General features: G+C 43.1%; 2 protein-coding genes across 2 annotated transcripts in view; both read left to right on the top strand.

Moving 5' to 3' along the window:
• Positions 1-10,257: 10,257 nt before the first annotated feature.
• LOC115077690 (olfactory receptor 2T27-like) lies at positions 10,258-10,833 on the top strand. The gene has a single exon (XM_029579980.1). It carries the CDS (start codon positions 10,258-10,260, stop codon positions 10,831-10,833), a length of 576 nt encoding a protein of 191 aa, XP_029435840.1.
• Positions 10,834-14,549: 3,716 nt separating this feature from the next.
• The window catches only part of LOC115077688 (vomeronasal type-2 receptor 26-like), a 119,827-nt gene continuing 114,128 nt past the window's right edge, over positions 14,550-20,248 (top strand). The window contains exon 1 of the mRNA XM_029579979.1: positions 14,550-14,569. Within this exon, the coding sequence (XP_029435839.1) occupies positions 14,550-14,569 (20 nt within the window). The remainder of the gene's footprint in view (positions 14,570-20,248) is intronic.

The raw sequence follows: 20,248 nt of genomic DNA, 5'->3' as shown, positions 1-20,248 counted from the left end.
TATTAATCCTTGCTCTAATCCAAAGAAGGTTTTGCCTTAGTTTTATGGACCCCTGTTTGTGTGTGGATTATTTTAATATGTAAACAATAAATCACAATGTATGGTTAAGACTGGTATTTCGTTCATTCAATCATATTCAAGCCATCAACTTCAAAAGAATATATATATACATTTTGTAGGACCCTTACTCATAGAGTCAATTAAATGTACCAGACGCTTCTTGTGGTATCGGGTCCTTTTACTTTGTTATATCATTTTTATCAATTTTCTGTTTTTACTTTTTTTTATATAAAGTCCCAAATTTGAAAATGATGAAAACTCCAAAGTTTTTCAAAACATGATGAACTTAACAGTTCTTTTATCCAGCTAAACTGGTAAACACAGTCACAGTACAAGCAATAATGATGTCACTCATTCAATTGCAGTCACAAAATTATAATAGTGAGTAACTAAGGTTACTGGAATACACGGATTATGTTTGAGGGCTTTTTTGTGTGATTTATTTTAATATGTGCCAGCCAAAAGGAATGAGGATCTCATGAGGGATGTTGGCTTGACTGATTAGAGTGAGGAATAAGCCTATGATTGGAGGCTTCCTGTAAACATCTGCCAGAGTGAAGAGTGGCACCTACTGATCCAGTGATGACAACTTTCCTTTTGCTTCCAGTTCCCAGCTGTGGTGTCTTACCTGTAAGACAGCAGAAAAAGTCCCTATCATGTGTGAAAGATCATCAGGATATTGGATGTTTGGGTGCTCCAGCAGTGGTGCACATCTGGGATCATGGAACTCATCCATGTCTGATGCATAGGTATCTAGATAAGCCTCCTATTGAGCTAATATCTTGTGTTAGAGAAAAGCGTTGCGTACACCCAGTGAAAGCAGAAAATTCCAGTAGATTTACCCTGAGTCTGCATAGACCTCCAGGGCTGCGACAGGAAACAATGTACGAATAATGATAAAGTTTCTAGTCATATCCAAATAGTACTTCTTATGGAGTATGTGGGATAGCACAAGTGCTCTGTAACTTCCCAGAGGACAGACACACTCTAGACTTTTGTCTTCTTACATGAAACTTTATTCTTCGCAAAGCAGTAGATCAACATAAACAGTTTATTTTCATTAACATCCACATTCAGCATTTACCTTCTGGACAGAGATGTGTCAGAAGCTGCCTGGAGATGTGGGAAATGTCTGTTCCCTTCTAGGCTCAGACTCTTATTCCTGCTAGCAGGGATCTCACCCACAGTGCTACCTGCGTGCCTAACTTTTAAGGTGGACCAGGCCAGATGCCTGGTCCATTATTCTTTAAGGAGAGATTTTAAGGACACTACATCTCATACCCTCCTTCTCAGCTTGGACCTGTCAGGTTGAGCATCTTTACCCAGCATGAATTCCTTCCAGAGATGTGACTTATCTCTCTCATTGTGAGACCAAAACAAAGTCAGCCCTTCAGTGTCTGACATTACCTTCAGTTTTATATTTTTTCTATGGAATTCTCCAAAACTTTTGCCCAATAAACTCAGGGTAAAGGTTACCAGCTCTCTGCATTCCCTTCCCACTAGGGGTACCCTTAAATGTGCCTCATTATTCACCACTACTCACTGTGCACTTCCCCCAGTGTCCCTATTCTTTATTTTTCCTGAGCAACAGAAGTTCCAAGTTCCAGTTCTCCTTCCCGAGGCAGATTATATGTGGGACTCCTAAGATGACTTCTTTATACTCCTTGGGGAATTACTGCAGTGCCAGGGAAAGTCTCAGTCCTTCCTCATGACTCCTAGGTTATATTGTGTCTTGTTCTTGCTCCCTTACGTGTTTCTCTTCATGTATTACTGTCATGGGTTCCACTTTTCTTCCGATCTTTATCAGATCCTTTTCAGGCCTCTTTGTTCTGGCTCTGTTAGGCCTCCCTGCAGCCATGATTTCAGCCTCTTCACTTTGGGGTTGCCCTTCTTCAGAGCTGGGTTCCCCCCCCCCCCCCCTTTCTAATGAGTCCCATTCCCCATTGCAGGTTTCCTTCCACCTGAGCCACAGTCTCTGCAGGTTTATCTGCCTTCCATATGCTTTTCATGTTCTCAGCTGTGCCTGTTCTTGCAGCTCTGGCTTTACTTCTGCCACTGTCAGTTCCTGTTACCAAAATGGGCCTTTTTCAAAAGCAAGGACTCCAGGTACCAGTTCCTCCAGGAGAACAGATAATGGTTATGGACTATGTCCAAATTAAAGTAATTTAAAAGAACAATTTCACATCAGAAAACAACTTCCCTTTTCTTGTTTTTTTGTGACATATAGAAGAGAACCACTAAAGCTGTTCTGAATCTCGTTACAGTTAAATAAATCAGACATTTCATTGATTACATATCAAAGTAAATTAACATTTTGCAATGTCCTTACATATTTTCCTGATCATATTTATTTATTTATTTATTTAAGTTCTTTTAATATACCGATGCTCAAGACTAGGTCTTATCATACCGGTTTACAATAAACAAGAGGGAAAACCAGTTAACATAGGAAGCGAAAAGTTACATTAAAACAGGTAAATCGAACGTGGCTGTTTAAAGAAAAGGGATAGATTAACAATTTCTACTCTAAACGTATAGAAGAGTCGATCAGCAAGGAGCGGTTGCTTCTCTGTTAAACTTAAAAAACATATTTACATAATGGAGATTAATTGGAATGTTAATATACAAGAGCAGTTCTAGAATAGCGGATACTTAATGCAGCTGGGAGAGGACATTAACCGTGGGGGTGGAGGTCCTTGCGGGTACCATGGGTTTCTTCAGCGATATGCTTGGGCGAAGAGCCAGGTTTTCAGTTTCTTTCTAAATGTGAGATGACAATGTTCCTGGCGTATGTCTGGTGGGAGAGAGTTCCAGTGATGTGGTCCCGCGGTGGAAAGCGCTCGTTTTTCGATGGAGTTATGCTTAGTGGAACTGCTGGGAGTAGTTAGGGGTATAGCAAATATTCATTTGCTATAACCCTAACCAATTATGGGTCCGGTCTATCTTTCCCAACCCAATCACTTAATTCCCAATTTACCTACAAACTAATATTAAAGCAGCACCCATATTCTTCCATATTAGATCTTGTCAGCCATTTTATTTATATATTTATTTATTTAACTTTTTTCTATACCGTCGTTCAGTGGATACCGTCACAACGGTTTACAGTAAGGCACATAAAAATGATGCTAAAATATATCAAGTTACACAGGTGCCATTAAGGTTCGGTAACATAGTTTATAAACAATATTAATTGGTAAGTGTAATACATTATGTCCATTTCTCATTATATCATTTTTGGATATGAGATTAGCTTTATCATTGTATTTTTATCCTTTATTGATGAAAGAAAAAAAATGATGCTTAAACTAAAAGAACAAATACAAATTAAACACATAGTGATTTTGGTTATGTGTATGGTTGTTCAATTGATTGTACCTTCCATTCCCCTGGGTACTTATTTATTTATTTATTTATTTATTTTAAATCTTTTCTATACCATCACAACGGTTTACAGTAAGGCACAAAAAGTAATTTTATTATGTTTTAAGGCAATGTGTCCTTAGGCTCTCTGAGAGCCATCTCATGCTGGGTGTCTGTAGCAATACTAATGCAATACCTAGTGATGTTTTTAATTATAGCAAACAGTAAACACTGCAATATTCACTGTGACTAAAGGTCCAGTGAAAATTCAAAATAAATGTATTTCTTTAATTTCAATACAATTCACAATAATATGATAAGACTTTAGCAGTTTATAGTAAACAGCCTACTTGCTAAGTTTTGAAAAATACATGTTCCAAAGTATCATTCTCTGTACAGCTGATCTACAAATGTAGATCTCAGGACCTACAAAATAAGGGGCAGGTTTTCAAAGGGATATGAGCGTAAGATACGTGAATAACCCTCAAAAAGCTGCCCCTTCCACCCCCTGCATGTGCCGAGCCTATCTTGCACAGGCTTGGTGGCGCGCCCAAGACCCAGGATGTGCGTAAGAACTGGGGCTTTCCTGGGGGGGGGCATGTCGGGGCATGTTGGGGGGGCATGCTGCGGCCTGCGCGTTATTGGGACATTCTGGGGGTGGGGCCACGGGCGTGGTTCCGGCCAAGGGGTGTTCCGGGGGTGTGGCCACAGCCTCCGGACCAGCCCCTGGAGTGGAACATGGTGCGCCGGCAGCCGCCTGGCACGAGCAAGTTACGCCTGCCTCGGGCAGGCGTAACTTGTAAAATAAAGGTAGGGGGGGAATTAGTTAGGGCTGGGGGTGGGTTAGATAGGGGAATGGAGGGGAATGTGGGGGGGCCAGAAGGTAAGTTCCCTCTGAGGCCGTTCTGATTTCGGAGCAACCTTGGAGGGAATGGAGGATGGCTGCGAGGCTCGGCGTGCACACGCTGCCAATTTTGTGCAGCCCTGCACGCGCCGACCCTGTATTTTATAACATTCGCATAGAAGTATGCGCATGTTATAAAATCTACTCCTATTCGCACCTTTTAAAATCTACCCCTAAGGGTCTTAGGGTCTTTTTACGCTAATTCCAAATCACCTGTTCCACTGGTGTGATCACTGGATCCACTGGATCCTCACCAGATCTTTCTATAGCACTGTCCACAGGCCTCTCCCTAGCCCCAGCACCTTTGCTATCATTATCTTCTTCCTGTCTCTATGAACTTTAATCTCTCTGGAGGGTAAAGCACCAGTCAGGTAGTTCATAAGACTGTTATACTTCCTCTGCTTCCAGGTGCATTGAGCTTTTCCCTGGCCTTACTTCTGGCAGGCTGGCAGTATGAAATACAAACCTTTCTTCTCACAGTCCTTCAATATCTTCTTTTTTTTAGCCTCGACTATTGAAATTCCCTTTTCACTGGACTCCCTGCCTATACAGTTCATCCATTACAAATTATACAAAACTATGCAGCCCGTCTGTTATATCCATACGTGAACATATCCCTCCTGTCCTTAAAATACTGCATCGGTTGCCAGTTTTATACCGTGTACAATATAAACTTGTCAGTACCATCCATACCCTTCAAACAATATCCCATCACTATGGATTGCAGCCACTTTAAAAATCTGTCCTCCTATCAGAAGTTTACAATCATTTAAACATGGATTGCAGGACATCCCCTCTGGTGTACTCAAAGGAAACCAGAGAGCGTGGTTTCTGAACTGCAGGATCTATTGTATGGAACTCTCTTCCACAGAGGTAAGAACGATCTCAGAGCCCAAATTGTTTAGAAAAGTCCTTAAAATATATTTCTTTCAAATGCCACATTCCTCTTAATAGTATCTGAAAGATCAGGATACCTGAGTTCCCCAGTACCTCTGATGCAGTTTTTGTCAATTTGATTTGATTCTGTTTAATTTGAATAAATGTTTCATTTTAACTTATTATGTATGTTGTTTTGCACCCCACACTAAACTTAGGAAGGGGGGATAACAACTATTTGAAAATAAATAAATACATAAACAGATAAATTCTTTCCAGGCACACATCCAGGAAATCTGGCTCCTTCTGGCAGACCATAGAAGTTACCTCTGTCCTTCCAAGAGGATTTGAAGAACAGCTTGCGTTTTGGCTTAATTGTTCTCTAGTGCAAAGCAGGCTGGCTGGTTTCTTGGGGGCCATGCCCTGCTCAAACGTCCCTTCTTTTATTTGAACAGGAGGAAGGGAAAGAAAGAAAGAAATAACCCAGCTTTTTTAATTGCTAACTTACTGTACAAATCCTTTCTAACCAAGTGGGGCTATCCCTTGCCTGCATTAATATTTTAAACAGCTTTTTTTGTAGACAGGTTCCTTGGATTTAAAAAACAAATCCGGGGCGTTCCAAGATGGCCGACGGGTCCGGGCGTGAGTAACCAGGGCTCCGAAGAGTAACGAAAGATTTTGTGGGAAAAATGCCTCATACCGGCAGGAAAAGACACGCTAAAGAAAAAGAAAACGAACATTTTGAGGGCCGGACTCAAGGACCCATGGATGCTCACGTAATATGGGAGCAGAAGCCGGAGGATAGCTCGCAGCGAGGAGAGCGGGTGGAAGAGGAAACCGCCTCCTCACAAGAGCTCCATATCACCTTATCCCCGGTACCACGGATGCCCCCAGGAAACCCTGCAGCTCTGCGAGGAGCGAACGGGGATGATTCCAACCGCGGAAGTGAAAATGAAACCGCCAGAGAATCGTGGCTGAGCGATGAAGGCGGAAGGGTGGAACAACAGAGGCCACAACCCGCGGAAGTGATCGGCCTGGGAGACGCTGCAGGCAGTACGACACAGCCTCCAACAGAAAGGAAAGTATCTTTGATATTACCTAAAAAGAAAGAACTAATAAAACCAGAAGCTTTTTCCTTAGAAAAGATATGGGAAGCAATTCAAACGGTTAATGATAATCTCTTTAACCAGATAAATCCTTTGGCTTCTGTTTTAAATACTACTGTGGAAAGATTGGGGAAATTAGAGGAAGACATGAATAAACAGATGGAAAGATGTGGAAAGGTTGAGAATGAAGTAAAAGAAATGAGAAATATTCAAAACAACATTATAAAAGGAAATTCCATGTTAATGAACCGTTTAGAAAATATGGAGAATCAAATCAAAGGGAGAAACTTGCGTTTAATAAACTTTCCTAGAGATCCCATGGTGACTCCACGAGATATGTGGAGGCAATATTTGACTCAGATATTAAAGATATCAGAAGATTTAATACCACCAACATCGAAGTTATATTATATACCAGCTTTCAAAATAATAGAGAAGGAAGGAGAAAAAGATTTTCAATTGTTAACACCACTGAATACATCTGAAATTCCAGCATTGGATGTAACAAATATGCTTGAGACGACACAGAGAGAACAAGTGAAGCCGACTACTCTCATAGTGACTTTTTTGCTTGAATCAGACCGTGAATGGATTCTGAGATTATATTTTCGTAACAGGACTGAGTCTTTTCTTGGTCTAAAAGTTGGAATATTCCCAGATTTGGCAAGAAGCACCCAGTTAAGAAGAAAATTATTTCTAAAATTAAGACCTCAAGTACAAAAATTGGGTGCTATGTGCATTCTCAAATATCCATGTAAATGTTACATAAAATACAAAAATGTTTCCTATATATTTTTCCAACCTGAGCAGTTGGAGAATTTTCTAAAAAAGTATTCTTTAGATATAATAACGTCCTCTCCTGTTTTGGAAGGCTAAGTACTATTGGTCTGTAGCTGGATCCGTAATTATTATAAGCTCCCGTGTAGGGCCTGTATTTTCTTTAATGTTAAATTTATTCCTGAGGTAGAGTAATGGATCACCCCCAGGTAACGAGGACTTTAAAGCAGACGGAAAAGGGAAAGATATTATTGTGATAGGTGTATATATTGTTTTGTGGATACTGCTTATTACACAAGATTGTTTTCTTGATGTATTTTTGAAAATGAAAAAATAAAATTAAAAAAAAAAAAAAAAAAAATCCAGCTGCTTTTCTTCTGTGATCTCCCTGAGCCACACTTTTTTACTCTTCTCAGTGCTCAGTATTAACATTTAGCAGCAAATTGCTTCCTTGGGCAGGAGTCACGCAACAAACTTTTATTCTCTTCTCTAGTTTCTTTTCCTCTTTGGATTCTTGGGTTTCTGCCTGTGCAGTCACTCAGTGCAGAAATCACCAAACTGACACCATATGTGGGATAGCACAAGCAAACTTTAGCTTCCAAGAGGAGACACACAGGACTCTTGGTCTTCTTACATTACATGTTATACTACAAACATCAATAGTTTAACATAAACAGCTTACTTTCTGGAACATTCACATTCACTAATTATTTTCCGGACAGAGATGTGTCAGGAGCTGACTTCTCCTGAGCATGGGGCCTGTCAGTTCCCCTTTGGGCCCAAATTCTTATTCCTACTTTCAGAAGATCCACCCACAGTGCTCTCTGCATACCTTACTGTTACGGTGAACCAGGTCTAGTTCAATACTGTTGAAGAAGGGATTTTAGGGACACTCCTTCACAGAGCTGTACGTTTGAAGCTGTTTACTTACTTAGGGGCCGATGCAATAATTTTCGCAGAAAGCAGGCGCTGATATTTCAGCACCCGCTTTCTTTACGCATGCATGGCACCCACAAGGGGGGCACCATGTAATAACCAAATTAGCTGGTCATGCTAGGAAGGAGGCGCTAGGGTCACTTATGTGACTTTTGTGCCTCCTTTCTAACAAGACCCCATAGCGGCTGCCGGTTATGAAGACTGACGCCGGTAAACTTGGCATAGGTTTTCATAATGTGCCATCTGCCAGTAATGAATACAGACACTGATAAACTCGGCATCCATTTTCATTCCTGGCAGACGGATGGTTATGAAAACTGATGTCGAGTTTTCCGGTGTCGGTCTTCATAACTCGGCGGTCTGCAGAGGTTTTTTTTTGTTGTTGTTTTTTTTACTGAAGAAGTACAGAAAAGCAGTTTTATCAGCTTTTCTGTACTTCTTTTACATGCGCTCAGCTATTAACACCTGCTCCAGGCAGGCATTAATATCTGAGCAATAAATGTGCATCTGAGACACACATTTATTTTATTGCATGCGGAGTGAATGAGTAATAGCCTCATTCACATGTATTTGCATGTGATGAGTGCTATTACATTCACTCCGCATCCAACGTGGGTTAAATAGGTGCTAATCCTGGTATTGCATTAGGGGATGGATCAGTGCCTATTTATCTTGCGTCCAATTGCGGGTTATACAGTGCGCTCGGCTGAGCGCACCGTATTGTATCGGCCCCTTAAAATGCTATTTAACTAGGTAAAAATACTGTCTGGAAATTCTTGAGTAAAAAGCACGTATGAAAATCCATGGCAAACATACATTTAGTCAGGATATGGGTAGATGTTCCCTATTTCAAAAACAAAAAATTCACATTTTTTTTTTATATTGAAAAGGAGATGGTAGAGGGGAAGCTCAGTAGATGCATAAGTGATGCTTGCATGCCTCATTTCTTTTGTCTTTATTTATTCTCCAGCATCCCTCAGAAGATCAGAAGTGAGAGCTCTCCACTCTGCTTGCTGTACATTTACCTGCTAATTAGCTTCTCTGTGACTGCCTAACCTCTCACACATCCTTCCCAAGCTGGTAATGTTCAGAAGTGTGACTACATCTACACCATAATTTCACCCCTCTGATCTTGCTATAGATGACTTGGTGACAGGAAGGATGTGAAAACGGATAGGATAATGGATGATAAATGATTTATAACCAGTATCAGCTGCTACTTCTGACTTTGAGAAGAATTAAATGACTGAGTGGCAGATTTTAAAAGCCTATGCATGCCAGGCCTATTTTCAAAAGGTCCAGCAGTGCATGTAAAGCCCCAGGACGTGCGAATGTCCTGGGGCTTGAAAAAAGGGGCGGGGCAGGTGCAGGGTGGGCCGAAGCCTCCGGCACAGCAGAAAAGCCAGGAGATCGCGCGCCAGCAGCCGGCCAGCATGTGCAAGGTACAAAATAACGTGGGGGGATTTAGGTAGGGCTGGGGGCAGGCTAGATAGGGGAAGGGAGGGGAAGGTTGGGGGGGGAGAAGGAAAGTTCCATTCAAGGCTGCCCGATATCGGAGCGGCCTCGGAGGGAACAGGGAAAGCCATCGGGGCTCCCCTAGGGCTCGGCGTGCGCAAGGTGCACTAGTGTGCACCCTTTTGCGAGTACCAATCCTGGATTTTATAACATGTGCGTGGCTGCGTATGCATGTTATAAAATTGGGCGTACATTTGTGTGCACAAATGTACCCCGCACACGTAGGTATTAAAATCCGTCCCTGAGTGTTTTTCAACACTGATAGTTATAGGCATGATTGGGGCTACCTTTATATTATTGTTTTCAATTATTCAATTGCAATGTTTTAATCTCTTTTTTCTCTCTTAACAGATTATGGGCACTGAAACAAAGTTGATGGAGAATAAGACAGGGACAACAGGATTTATTATTCTGGGCTTTAATAAACATTCTCATGAGGAAACCTTAATTTATGTAATAGTTTTACCAGCCTTCTTTATCTCTATTCTGGGAAACCTTGGGTTTCTAACATTAATGTGGTCTGACCATCATCTCCACAAACCCATGTACTTCTTCCTCAGTAACCTGTCCTTCATCGATATCTGTAACACCACAATCACTCTCTCAACATTGCTGCAAAGTCTCTTTAAAGGGAAAACATTAATTTCCTTCTCTCTATGTATGACACAGCTTTGCTGTTTCCTAAGTTTAACAAGTACTGAATTCTACCTTCTCACCGCCATGGCCTATGATCGCTATGTGGCAATATGCAACCCCTTACGATATCCACTCTTGTTGAGTAAAAGGATCTGTATTTTATTGGTGGCTGCTTCATGGCTAGGTGGCTGTCTGGATGAAGTTCCTTTTGAAATTTTCATATCTCAATTCTCCTATTGTGGCTCCAATGAGATTAACCACTTCTTTTGTGACCCCAATGCACTGCTAAAATTATCCTGCAGCGATACTCGCAACTTTGAAATACTTGTACTTTCTGAAGCAACAGTTATATCTCTCATCCCATTTCTTCTAACTCTATCATCCTACATCTTTATAATTAGAACTGTCCTGAAAATCCATCGTTCTGATGGGCGAAGCAAGGCCTTCTCCACCTGCTCCTCCCATCTCACAGTTGTTCTTCTATTTTATGGGACAATTGTGTTTGTATACTTGAGGCCAAGCTCAATGCAATCACCAGAGCAAGATAAAATGTTTGCCCTCCTGTACACGGTACTCACCCCCATGCTAAACCCCATGATTTATAGTCTGAGAAATCAAGAAGTTAAAAATGCTCTCAGAAAAGTCATCATTAGAAAATAATATGAAAGGAAAAAAACTCTCTGCATTCCATGTGAAATGCCATCAGGAATAAACACTCATCTGACCCATGTTTGTACTGCCAGTTATGGAGTGAATGTGAAACCATGAAAAACTGCTGAATTTATTTCTTTTGTTGTTTTTTTTTAATAATGGATCATGAGGAAGGAGGCCACTACTCCATCTGACTTGGCAATAGTGATCACAACATGATCAATTTGTTTGTAATTACTGGAGGGAGGACACTAAAGAAATCTACTGTAAATGCATTTAACTTTCAGAAGGGTGATTAAGATAAAAATGATGAAAATGGTTAGGAAAAACATAAAAGAGCAACTGCAAAATGTAAAGGCAAACTTTAAAAACTCTGTGCATGCCAAAACCAAGAGATACAAACACACACAAGCTGGGCTGGCTGTCACCGAGAGGATTTTAAAACCTGCCTGAGGATGTGCATATCTCCCTCAGTGCGCACAAGTAAGAAGTTTAGAGAAATGGGGTAGAGCATGGGCGTAGTCTGGATGGGGCATGGGTGTATTGGGGCCTGGCCAAGAAACGTTTGCATAAATACTTATGAATTCTTGCGTGTGCTGGGGTTTCCTGCCATGTAAATTTGCTTCTGATATGGATGGTGTGGAAGTAGTAAAGCAAAAAAGAATATAGGTAAGTCAGCGAGATTTTAAAGGTGGGAGCTAACAGGGGGTAAACCTTGTTGGTTGCTGTTTGAGTCCAATTCCCTGTTACCTCTTGCCACTGAAGCAGAGAGCTATATTGGAGTTGCATCAAAATTATCAGGCTTATTAGTTAAGGGTAGTAACAGCCGCATCAGCAAATTATTCCCTTGCTCATTTTTTTTCCCAGATCGTAAAATTCAATGTCATTGTTGGTTGCTGTCTGAATCTAATTCCCCTTTTCCTCTTTCCCCTGCCATTGAAGCAGAGAGCATTGATGTAGTTGTATCAACAGTATGAAGGCTTATGGGTAAGGGTAGTAACCACCACACCAGCAAGTTACCCCCATGCGCTCTTTTCTTCATTCCCATCCTGTGTCCTTTAGGGAACCACAGTGTTTATCCCAAGCCCCCTAAAAAAAACAGTAAAATATTTCAAAGGGGCATGGGATAGGGATGTGCAGACCAAAAGTTTATGTTCATAAGTCCATAAGTCGAAAGGGGGGGTCATTTGCGGTCAATATGGACATATGGAGAATTCCATAAGTTGAGTCTATGTCCATATGTGCAAATAAAAATTTAAACCCCTCACCCTCCTTAATCCCCCCCCCCCCCCAAGACTTACCAAAACTCCCTGGTGGTCCAGCGGGGTCAGGACGCCATTTCTGAACTCCTTTGCAAGGAGCACATGACGTTGGCGTCACTCCGACGTGGCGCCGACGTCACGTGATTCCCCGCGGGTTCGCTCCGGGACCCTCGTTCGACCCAAAAGGAACTTTTGGCCAGCTTGGGGGGGGGCCTCCTGACACCCCCAAGCTGGCCAAAAGTTCCTTTTGGGTGAAACGAGGGTCCCGGAGCGAACCCACAGGGAATCACGTGACGTTGGCGCCACGTCGGAGTGACGCGGCGTCATGTGATTCCCCGCGGGTTCACTCCGGGACCCTCGTTCGACCCAAAAGGAACTTTTGGCCAGCTTGGGGCGGCCTCCTGACACCCCCAAGCTGGCCAAAATTTCCTTTTGGGTCGAACGAGGGTCCCGGAGCGAACCCGCGGGGAATCACGTGACGTCGGCGCCACGTCGGAGTGACGCGGCGTCACGTGATTCCCCGTGGGTTCGCTCCGGGACCCTCGTTCGACCCAAAAGGAACTTTTGGCCAGCTTGGGGGGGCCTCCTGACTCCCCCAAGCTGGCCAAAAGTTCCAACATATAGCTATGTTGAATAAGTTGGAAATCCGATCGTTTTCGCCTCATCACTTTTTTAAGTTTAAAAAAAAAAAAAGTAGCGTTTTACATTTAAGTTCAAAACGAATGCACACCACTAGCATGGGATAAACCCTGTGGATCCCTAAAGACTAGTGGATGGAAATGAATAAAGTGCATGGGGGTAACTTGCTGGTGTGGCGGTTATTACCTTAACCAATAAACCTTCATACTGTTGATGCAGCTGTATATATACATAGATACATAGCTATAAAAATATACATTACATTCTACAGAGAATTGGATTGAAAATATGTGTTTGTCAAATTGGTCACTCAATCATAAGTCACTAGATAAAGTTCTTCTTGTTGGATCAGACCATTAAACTCAAGTAGACAATGTATATATTGACATTGAATTAGAATGAGATCTTTAAATATTAAGGAATTAATTCAGAAGATCTTGATGCGGAGAATCTGGATGTTAAAGGCCAGATTTTGAAAGACAAGTGCACATAAAATCCGGGGTTTATGCAAGTGGCCGGGCCTTGCACACGGCACATGAATTTTTAAAAGGGCCTGGCCACGTGTGTAAACCCTGGTACACGCACAAGTGCTGGACCTCTTCAAAGGGGTGGGCTAGGGAACGGGGAAGGTGGGGAGGGGCAGGACAGGGCAGGACAGAGGCCTTTCTGGGGAAGCATGCGCTGGCATCCAGCCGGTGCGCATAAATAAACAGGTGAGGTAGGTTAGCTTTAGGGGGTGAGGAGGAGAGGGGTAGGGAAAGGAAGGTTAGGTAAGGGGTTAGGGTAGTTCCCTCCCTGTCTGCTCTTTAATTGGAGTGGACTGGGAGGGAACTGGGGAAGGCCCAATTGCATCGCTGCATGGATTTTTCTTAAATTCACCCCCTTTGCATGTGCCACTCGCACATGCGCATGCAGATTTTAAAATCCGGCGTGCATGTGTACGTGGCCACCTGATTTTATGACATGCATGCACCGGCACGCACACGGACACGTGCACGCATGTTATAAAATCTACCCCTTAGGGATCTCAGAAGGAGTTTATGAATGACTAACTGAATCCTAGGACCATCTCTCTCGTTCCCTCTGTCTCTTATTCTCTGTCATTATTAATATTAACACCGAAATGGTCTCTTAGCTCCTTTCCAGAAGGCTTCTCAGGGAATGATACCTACTTATTAGACATCACACAATAATTCTTACATGGTGTCACCTATAAACTACACAGAAAATATATCCAATTATTTTAAAAAATAATGTGTAAACTCTATAGGAGTTACAGGATGTGTACAATAATAATCAAAAGATTTAGAAATAAGAAAAACACTGTAAGTTTCCAGGGATCATATCCCAAATGCCCCTACCAGCTAATTTATATAGTCCTAGCTTATCAAGCTAACCATACCAGAGAGGAAGAAACCATTGATGAAAAGGTAAATGATGAAGTCAAACCTTTATTACATTTAGATTAGAACCTTTTTTATTCCTCCAATGTGCGGCATCCTCAGATATAATTTTACAAATCTCTTATGGTGTTGCGATCCCCCCTGCTGCTGCGCTACAGGAGGTCTCTTACCTTCCTCCAGAGGCCGCTCCGAAGCCTGGGCCTCGTCTGTGCTTCACCCGGGCCTTGCTCCAGGGCCTGAGAGGCCTAGCTGTGCCTGTGGCTTGCATGCCTCATCTATTGTGGGATGGGGAGGGAGGCGGGAGCGGCCGAAGGCCGCCCCGCCCCCTCAAAGAAACAGGGAGAAACAGACAACGAAAGAAAGGGAAGGAGAATCCAGTGCACCCCAGCGCCCCCTTGCGAGGGCGCCGGAGACTACTAGCATGGGACAAAGGAAGGGAAGGTAGGAGGAGCGACAAAACAAGAGGCCACTAGGACACACGTGGCCGAAAAAGCAAGCAGTAGCCGGAACCAGCAGGCAGCAGCAGGGCCCAGGAGCAGCAGCAGGGCTGGAGGCCCTGGAGACTCAAAGTCACAGGGCTGGAGGCCCAAGAGAGACAGCACTACAGGGCTGGAGGCCCAAGTAAGACAGCACTACAGGGCGGGAGGCCAAGCAGACTTGCTCCAGGGCCTGAGAGGCCTAGCTGTGCCTGTGGCTTGCATGCCTCAGTGTTTGGACTTCCTGTTGGGCGACGCCCGTTTCCCTAGGGGCTGACCCGCAGCTCTCTACCTGACTTATAGGACCAGCGGTGGGCGGTACTGGCAAGCTCCTCCTAGGGAGTTGCCTTCTACCTCCAGTATATAAGGACTCTCTCGTCAATTGCAACTTGCCTTCGGATTGGGTTACACAGTTGTCTGTGGCCTCTCCCGATCCTCCGTGACTCCGACTCCTGCTTGTCGTCAGCCTGCCTTGACTCCGGTCCATGACTCCGACTCCTGCTTGTCTTCAGCCTGCCTTGACTCCGGTCCGTGACTCCGACTCCTGCTTGTCTTCAGCCTGCCTTGACTCCGGTCCGTGACTCCGACTCCTGCTTGTCTTCAGCCTGCCTTGACTCCGGTCCGTGACTCCGACTCCTGCTTGTCGTCAGCCTGCCTTGACTCCGGTCCGTGACTCCGACTCCTGCTTGTCTTCAGCCTGCCTTGACTCCGGTCCGTGACTCCGACTCCTGCTTGTCTTCAGCCTGCCTTGACTCCGGTCCGTGACTCCGACTCCTGCTTGTCTTCAGCCTGCCTTGACTCCGGTCCGTGACCCGACTCCTGCTTGTCTTTGGCCTGCGGATCAGGCCTTACAGTTGGCTGTAACCGTGCTGATCCAGGTCTTCCATGGTTCCTTGTCCAGTGTCTTTGCCTGATGTCTGCTCCTGTGCCTGCCAACCGAAGGGGCTTTGGATGTGAGTATCCCAGCATCGGAGTTCCTGTTCGCCTGGAGTTTCCCTGCACCCTCCTTCTCAAAAGTCTTGTGTCAGGAGGCCCCCCCCAAGCTGGCCAAAAGTTCCGGCGCCTCGCTGAACGACCTCCTGCAGTCGATCTCCTGCCGGTGCCATTTTCCGTACGAAAACGATTCGCGGCGGGAAATCGCACCCTGACCCCCGCTGGACCTCCAGGAACTTTTGGCCAGCTTGGGGGGGGCCTCCTGACCCCCACAAGACTTGCCAAAAGTCCAGCGGGGGTCCGGAAGGACCTCCTGCCGTCCAATCGTGTTCGTCTATGGCCGCCGCCATTTTTCGGCGCCATTTTGGAAAATGGCTCCGGCTGAAGACAACAAGATTCAGTAGCAGGAGCCCGTTCCGGACCGCTGCCGTTCCGGACCGCCGCTGGAACCGCAGGTTATTTAAGTCATTTGGGGGGGGTTCGGGAGGGTGGGGGATTTAATTTAAAGGGTCGGGGGTGGGTTTTAGGGGGTTTTAGTGTGCCGGCTCACGATTCTAACGATTTATAACGATAAATCGTTAGAATCTCTATTGTATTGTGTTCCATAACGGTTTAAGACGATATTAAAATTATCGGACGATAATTTTAATCGTCCTAAAACGATTCACATCCCTAGAAAATACTCTACTTGATACTGACTTCATTGGTCAAAATCCATCTGTGTCAGAGCACATCTATACTACACATTCAACTTCTCCAGTGCACAGCTTTTGGGGTCAGTGATTACATATGGGCATTCTGATTAGAGCCGGTGAGTTTCACACGTATAATGATCCTTTTAGCTATATAACAATTGTCTCTTTTTCTTTTTCTGGAAGTAATAGATCATATTGAAATGTTGGTTCTGCTGGAAATTAAGGCATCAAGGTCCCTAAACATTATGGGATGAATGCAGCAGTTTATTATACAAATGAATAAAATGATTAGGGATCTCACAAGGACATACATGATGATGAAATTCTGAGGCAACTTTGCTTCTCTTTCTCTCTGTCTTTCATTGCAATGGTCTCTCACCATCTTCTCGGGGGTGGGGGGGGGGAGCAGGATCTAATTTACAGCAACTCTATGGGCATTATCTCTTAAATATTAGTCTAAAGTTTTAGAACATATAATTAATAACATCAGTGAGTCCTGGAATCACATTCCAAATGGACATATCAAGCAATTTAAACACTCCTGGCTCATCAGGAAATTCATGCCAGAAATAAAGATGCTATTGGTAAAGGGAAACAGAGGACATCAACAAACAAGGCTCTGCAATCAGTAATCAATAGAAATCTCCTCCAAACCACATACAAGACCTACCTCATCAAAACAAACTCCTCACACACCCTCAAAGGAGGAGGGACAGGATGTGAGCTTTTATCCATTGATACAATATCTTGGGATGCGATAAAGTTTCTAGATTTTTTCGCAAAATGTGATGACGTTTTCGCAGAGCGCAATGATGTTTCGTGAACTGCGAAGAGGCTTCACGAAATGCGATACCATCGCTGTCTGCGAAACTTACCTTTGAGAAGCAGTAACTGCTTCATTTAAATGGGAACGCCCCTTTTCCTAACGCTAGTGTTATCTCTGTGATAAATGATGAATCTAGGCCTAAGTTAGAAATTAGCTGGAAAAAACCTGATGTTTGAATTTCCTTCCCCTCAAAATAAGTAATTTTCAGCCATGTAAAATATTACCTGAATAAAACTTAGCAGATAATTGAGAGGTAGTGGGAGCCATTCTTGGGTGGGGTTTTAGGTTAGCTATTTATCTGGTTCTGATGGAGTGCAGGTAATAAATCCGGGTAAACTTGCTCATAAAATTAAAGTTATCTGCGTATATTCAGTGGGAAACATTTCCTGCAAAAGTTTCCAGGTAACCTGCTGCCCCTCTAAGTATTATCCTCAATGCTTCCAATCTGCCCTCACCCACCCTTCACCTGAGACAAACTCGTTTCTATGTTGCCAGAAGGACTGACTGATTGACTGATTAACACGCTATGAAAATACATTTACAGGCAGGAAAACCCCCACCTACTCAGATATGGGTGAGTTAGGAATGTTAGAATTCAATTTACATCTGAAAAATGTACCTAAGCCTAGGTCAATGTAACCCAGAAACTGAGGCATGCAAATGTGAACGTATGAGGTGTGACTGAACGAGCGTGGATGAAGGAATGGAGGTAAAGATGGCATTTCAAAGAAGAAACTGATTTATTTTGTCCCTTAAGCCTACCCTCTAAAGTAACTGCATGATACAGATCTGTAAAATCTGCCATTCTGAGGTGACAGCTCACAGTCCTCTCCTGCAGTGTCAAGGTCACAAACAGAATCGGAGGAATGCAGGATTCAAAACAGGCTTTAGAGCAAAACATGTTTTGAAGTTCAATTTTGGAAAATAATAATAATTATATTATTTTATCTAACTAATAATTTTACCTCCAATACACAAGAGATGTGAACAAATGTGTCATCACAGCTGAGTACCTTAATTGCATCTGCCCTGCAATTATAGTGCAGCATGGACTAAGGCTACATATAGCAACTGCCTGAATACACATCCATTCAGATGAAGAACAAATCCCCAGTTTCACAGGAGCTGGAAGATAGCAAATCTTTTTTTTTAATGTCTTCAAATATCTTCTGCTCACTCTACAGTCAACTTGTGTTTAATTCAAGACAAAGGTAGGCTGGACTGGAGCCAGAACAGAAAAGCTGTTAAAGAGGAAATGGATCCAGAACCATTCAATATATTTATAACTGATCTGGAAGGAAATACGACGAGTGAGGTAATCAAATTTGCAGATGATACAAAATTGTTCAGAGTAGTTAAATCACAAGCAGATTGTGATAAATTGCAGGAAGACCTTGTGAGGCTGGAAAATTGGGCATCAAAATGGCAGATGAAATTTAATGTGGACAAGTGCAAGGTGATGCATATAGGGAAAAATAACCCATGCTATAGTTACACAATGTTGGGTTCCATATTAGGTGCTACAACCCAAGAAAGAAATCTAGGTGTCATAGTGGATAACACTTTGAAATCGTCGGTTCAGTGTGCTGCGGCAGTCAAAAAAGCAAACAGAATGTTGGGAATTATTAGAAAGGGAATGGTGAATAAAACGGAAAATGTCATAATGCCTCTGTATCGCTCCATGGTGAGATCGCACCTTGAATACTGTGTACAATTCTGGTCGCCGACTCTCAAAAAAGATATAGTTGCATTGGAGATGGTATAGAGAAGGGCTACCAAAATGATAAAGGGAATGGAACAGCTCCCCTATGAGGAAAGACTAAAGAGGTTAGGGCTTTTCAGCTTGGAGAAGAGACGGCTGAGGGGGATATGATAGAGGTGTTTAAAATCATGAGAGGTCTAGAACGGGTAGATGTGAATCAGTTTTTTACTCTTTCGGATAATAGAAGGACTAGGGGGCACTCCATGAAGTTAGCATGTGGCACATTTAAAACTAATCAGAGAAAGTTCTTTTTCACTCAACGCACAATTAAACTCTGGAATTTTTTGCCAGAGGATGTAGTTAGTGCAGTTAGTGTAGCTGAGCTTAAAAAAGGATTGGATAAGTTCTTGGAGGAGAAGTCCATTACTTGCTATGAATTAAGTTGACTTAGATAATAACCACCGCTATTACTAGCAATAGTAACATGGAATAGGCTTAGTGTTTGGGTACTTGCCAGGTTCTTATGGCCTGGATTGGCCTCTGTTGGAAACAGGATGTGGGGCTTGATGGACCCTTGGTCTGACCCAGTATGGCATGTTCTTATGTTCTTATGTTAACCCCCGTTTCAGGTACTGAGTATGTCTGTGGAGATGTTCACTCCAGCTGTTAATCAAAACAAAGGCCCCGGACCTCTCTGTATCCCATTTGGTAATATAGCCGAGACTTACTACAGTGGTGGAGACCTGATCGTAGGTGGAATAATTCAGATGTCTGATTTCGCCAAAATACCTCTGCAGTCTTTTAGAACAGCCCCTGTTCTTCATTCATGCAATGTGTAAGTAGTTTTCTGACTATTTGTGTCTTACTGGGTAGCATTTTATTTTTAATTAGAAAAAATGTAGGTTGTTTCTCATCTTAATGTGACCTGAAAGGGTGAGTGACAGCAATATCTAAGGTGCACAATGTTTGCTTTCTAAGAAGGTATTTCATAGGATTCATGTGACCAAATCATTCTCTCTCTCACATGTGGCATTTACCCCATAGCACACCCAGAAGTGAAAGTCTGCAGGACCAGCATTTAAGATATTCTCCATTCATTGCTTTGGTTCTGCCATTGTCTTAGTGAATAACAAGGATAGCGAGTGATGCAGGAGAATTCTCAGGAGCCTGCTTAGATGCAAAGATCTTAGGCACTTTTGTTCCCATGGATCTAATTTTCACAGGTTAATTACATTACGGGGTTTTTTTTTAATAAGAAATCATCCATGGACCTTTACCTGTAAAATCTTTGTGTAGAATAAATAAAATCTCTGTGCATTGTTTCCCTGCCCTGCTCTCTTCTCGCCCCTCTGAATGCCTCCTCTTAATTAAAGTTAAATTGTGCTTCTTGTGAAAAAGGTGCATTCCTCTCTGTGCATTAAGAAGGACGGTTTTAGACAAGGGCTATTTACCTGGCTGGGTACTTTCACAAATCCCTCCAAAGCGTGT

The sequence above is a fragment of the Rhinatrema bivittatum genome, chromosome 16 (assembly GCF_901001135.1).
Source record: "Rhinatrema bivittatum chromosome 16, aRhiBiv1.1, whole genome shotgun sequence".
NCBI lineage: Eukaryota > Metazoa > Chordata > Amphibia > Gymnophiona > Rhinatrematidae > Rhinatrema > Rhinatrema bivittatum.
This window is presented reverse-complemented; position numbering and strand designations above follow the sequence as displayed.

Excerpts from the sequence above, each read along its gene's own strand:
- LOC115077690 (XM_029579980.1), top strand. The coding sequence starts at position 10,258 with ATGGCCTATGATCGCTATGTGGCAATATGCAACCCCTTACGATATCCA.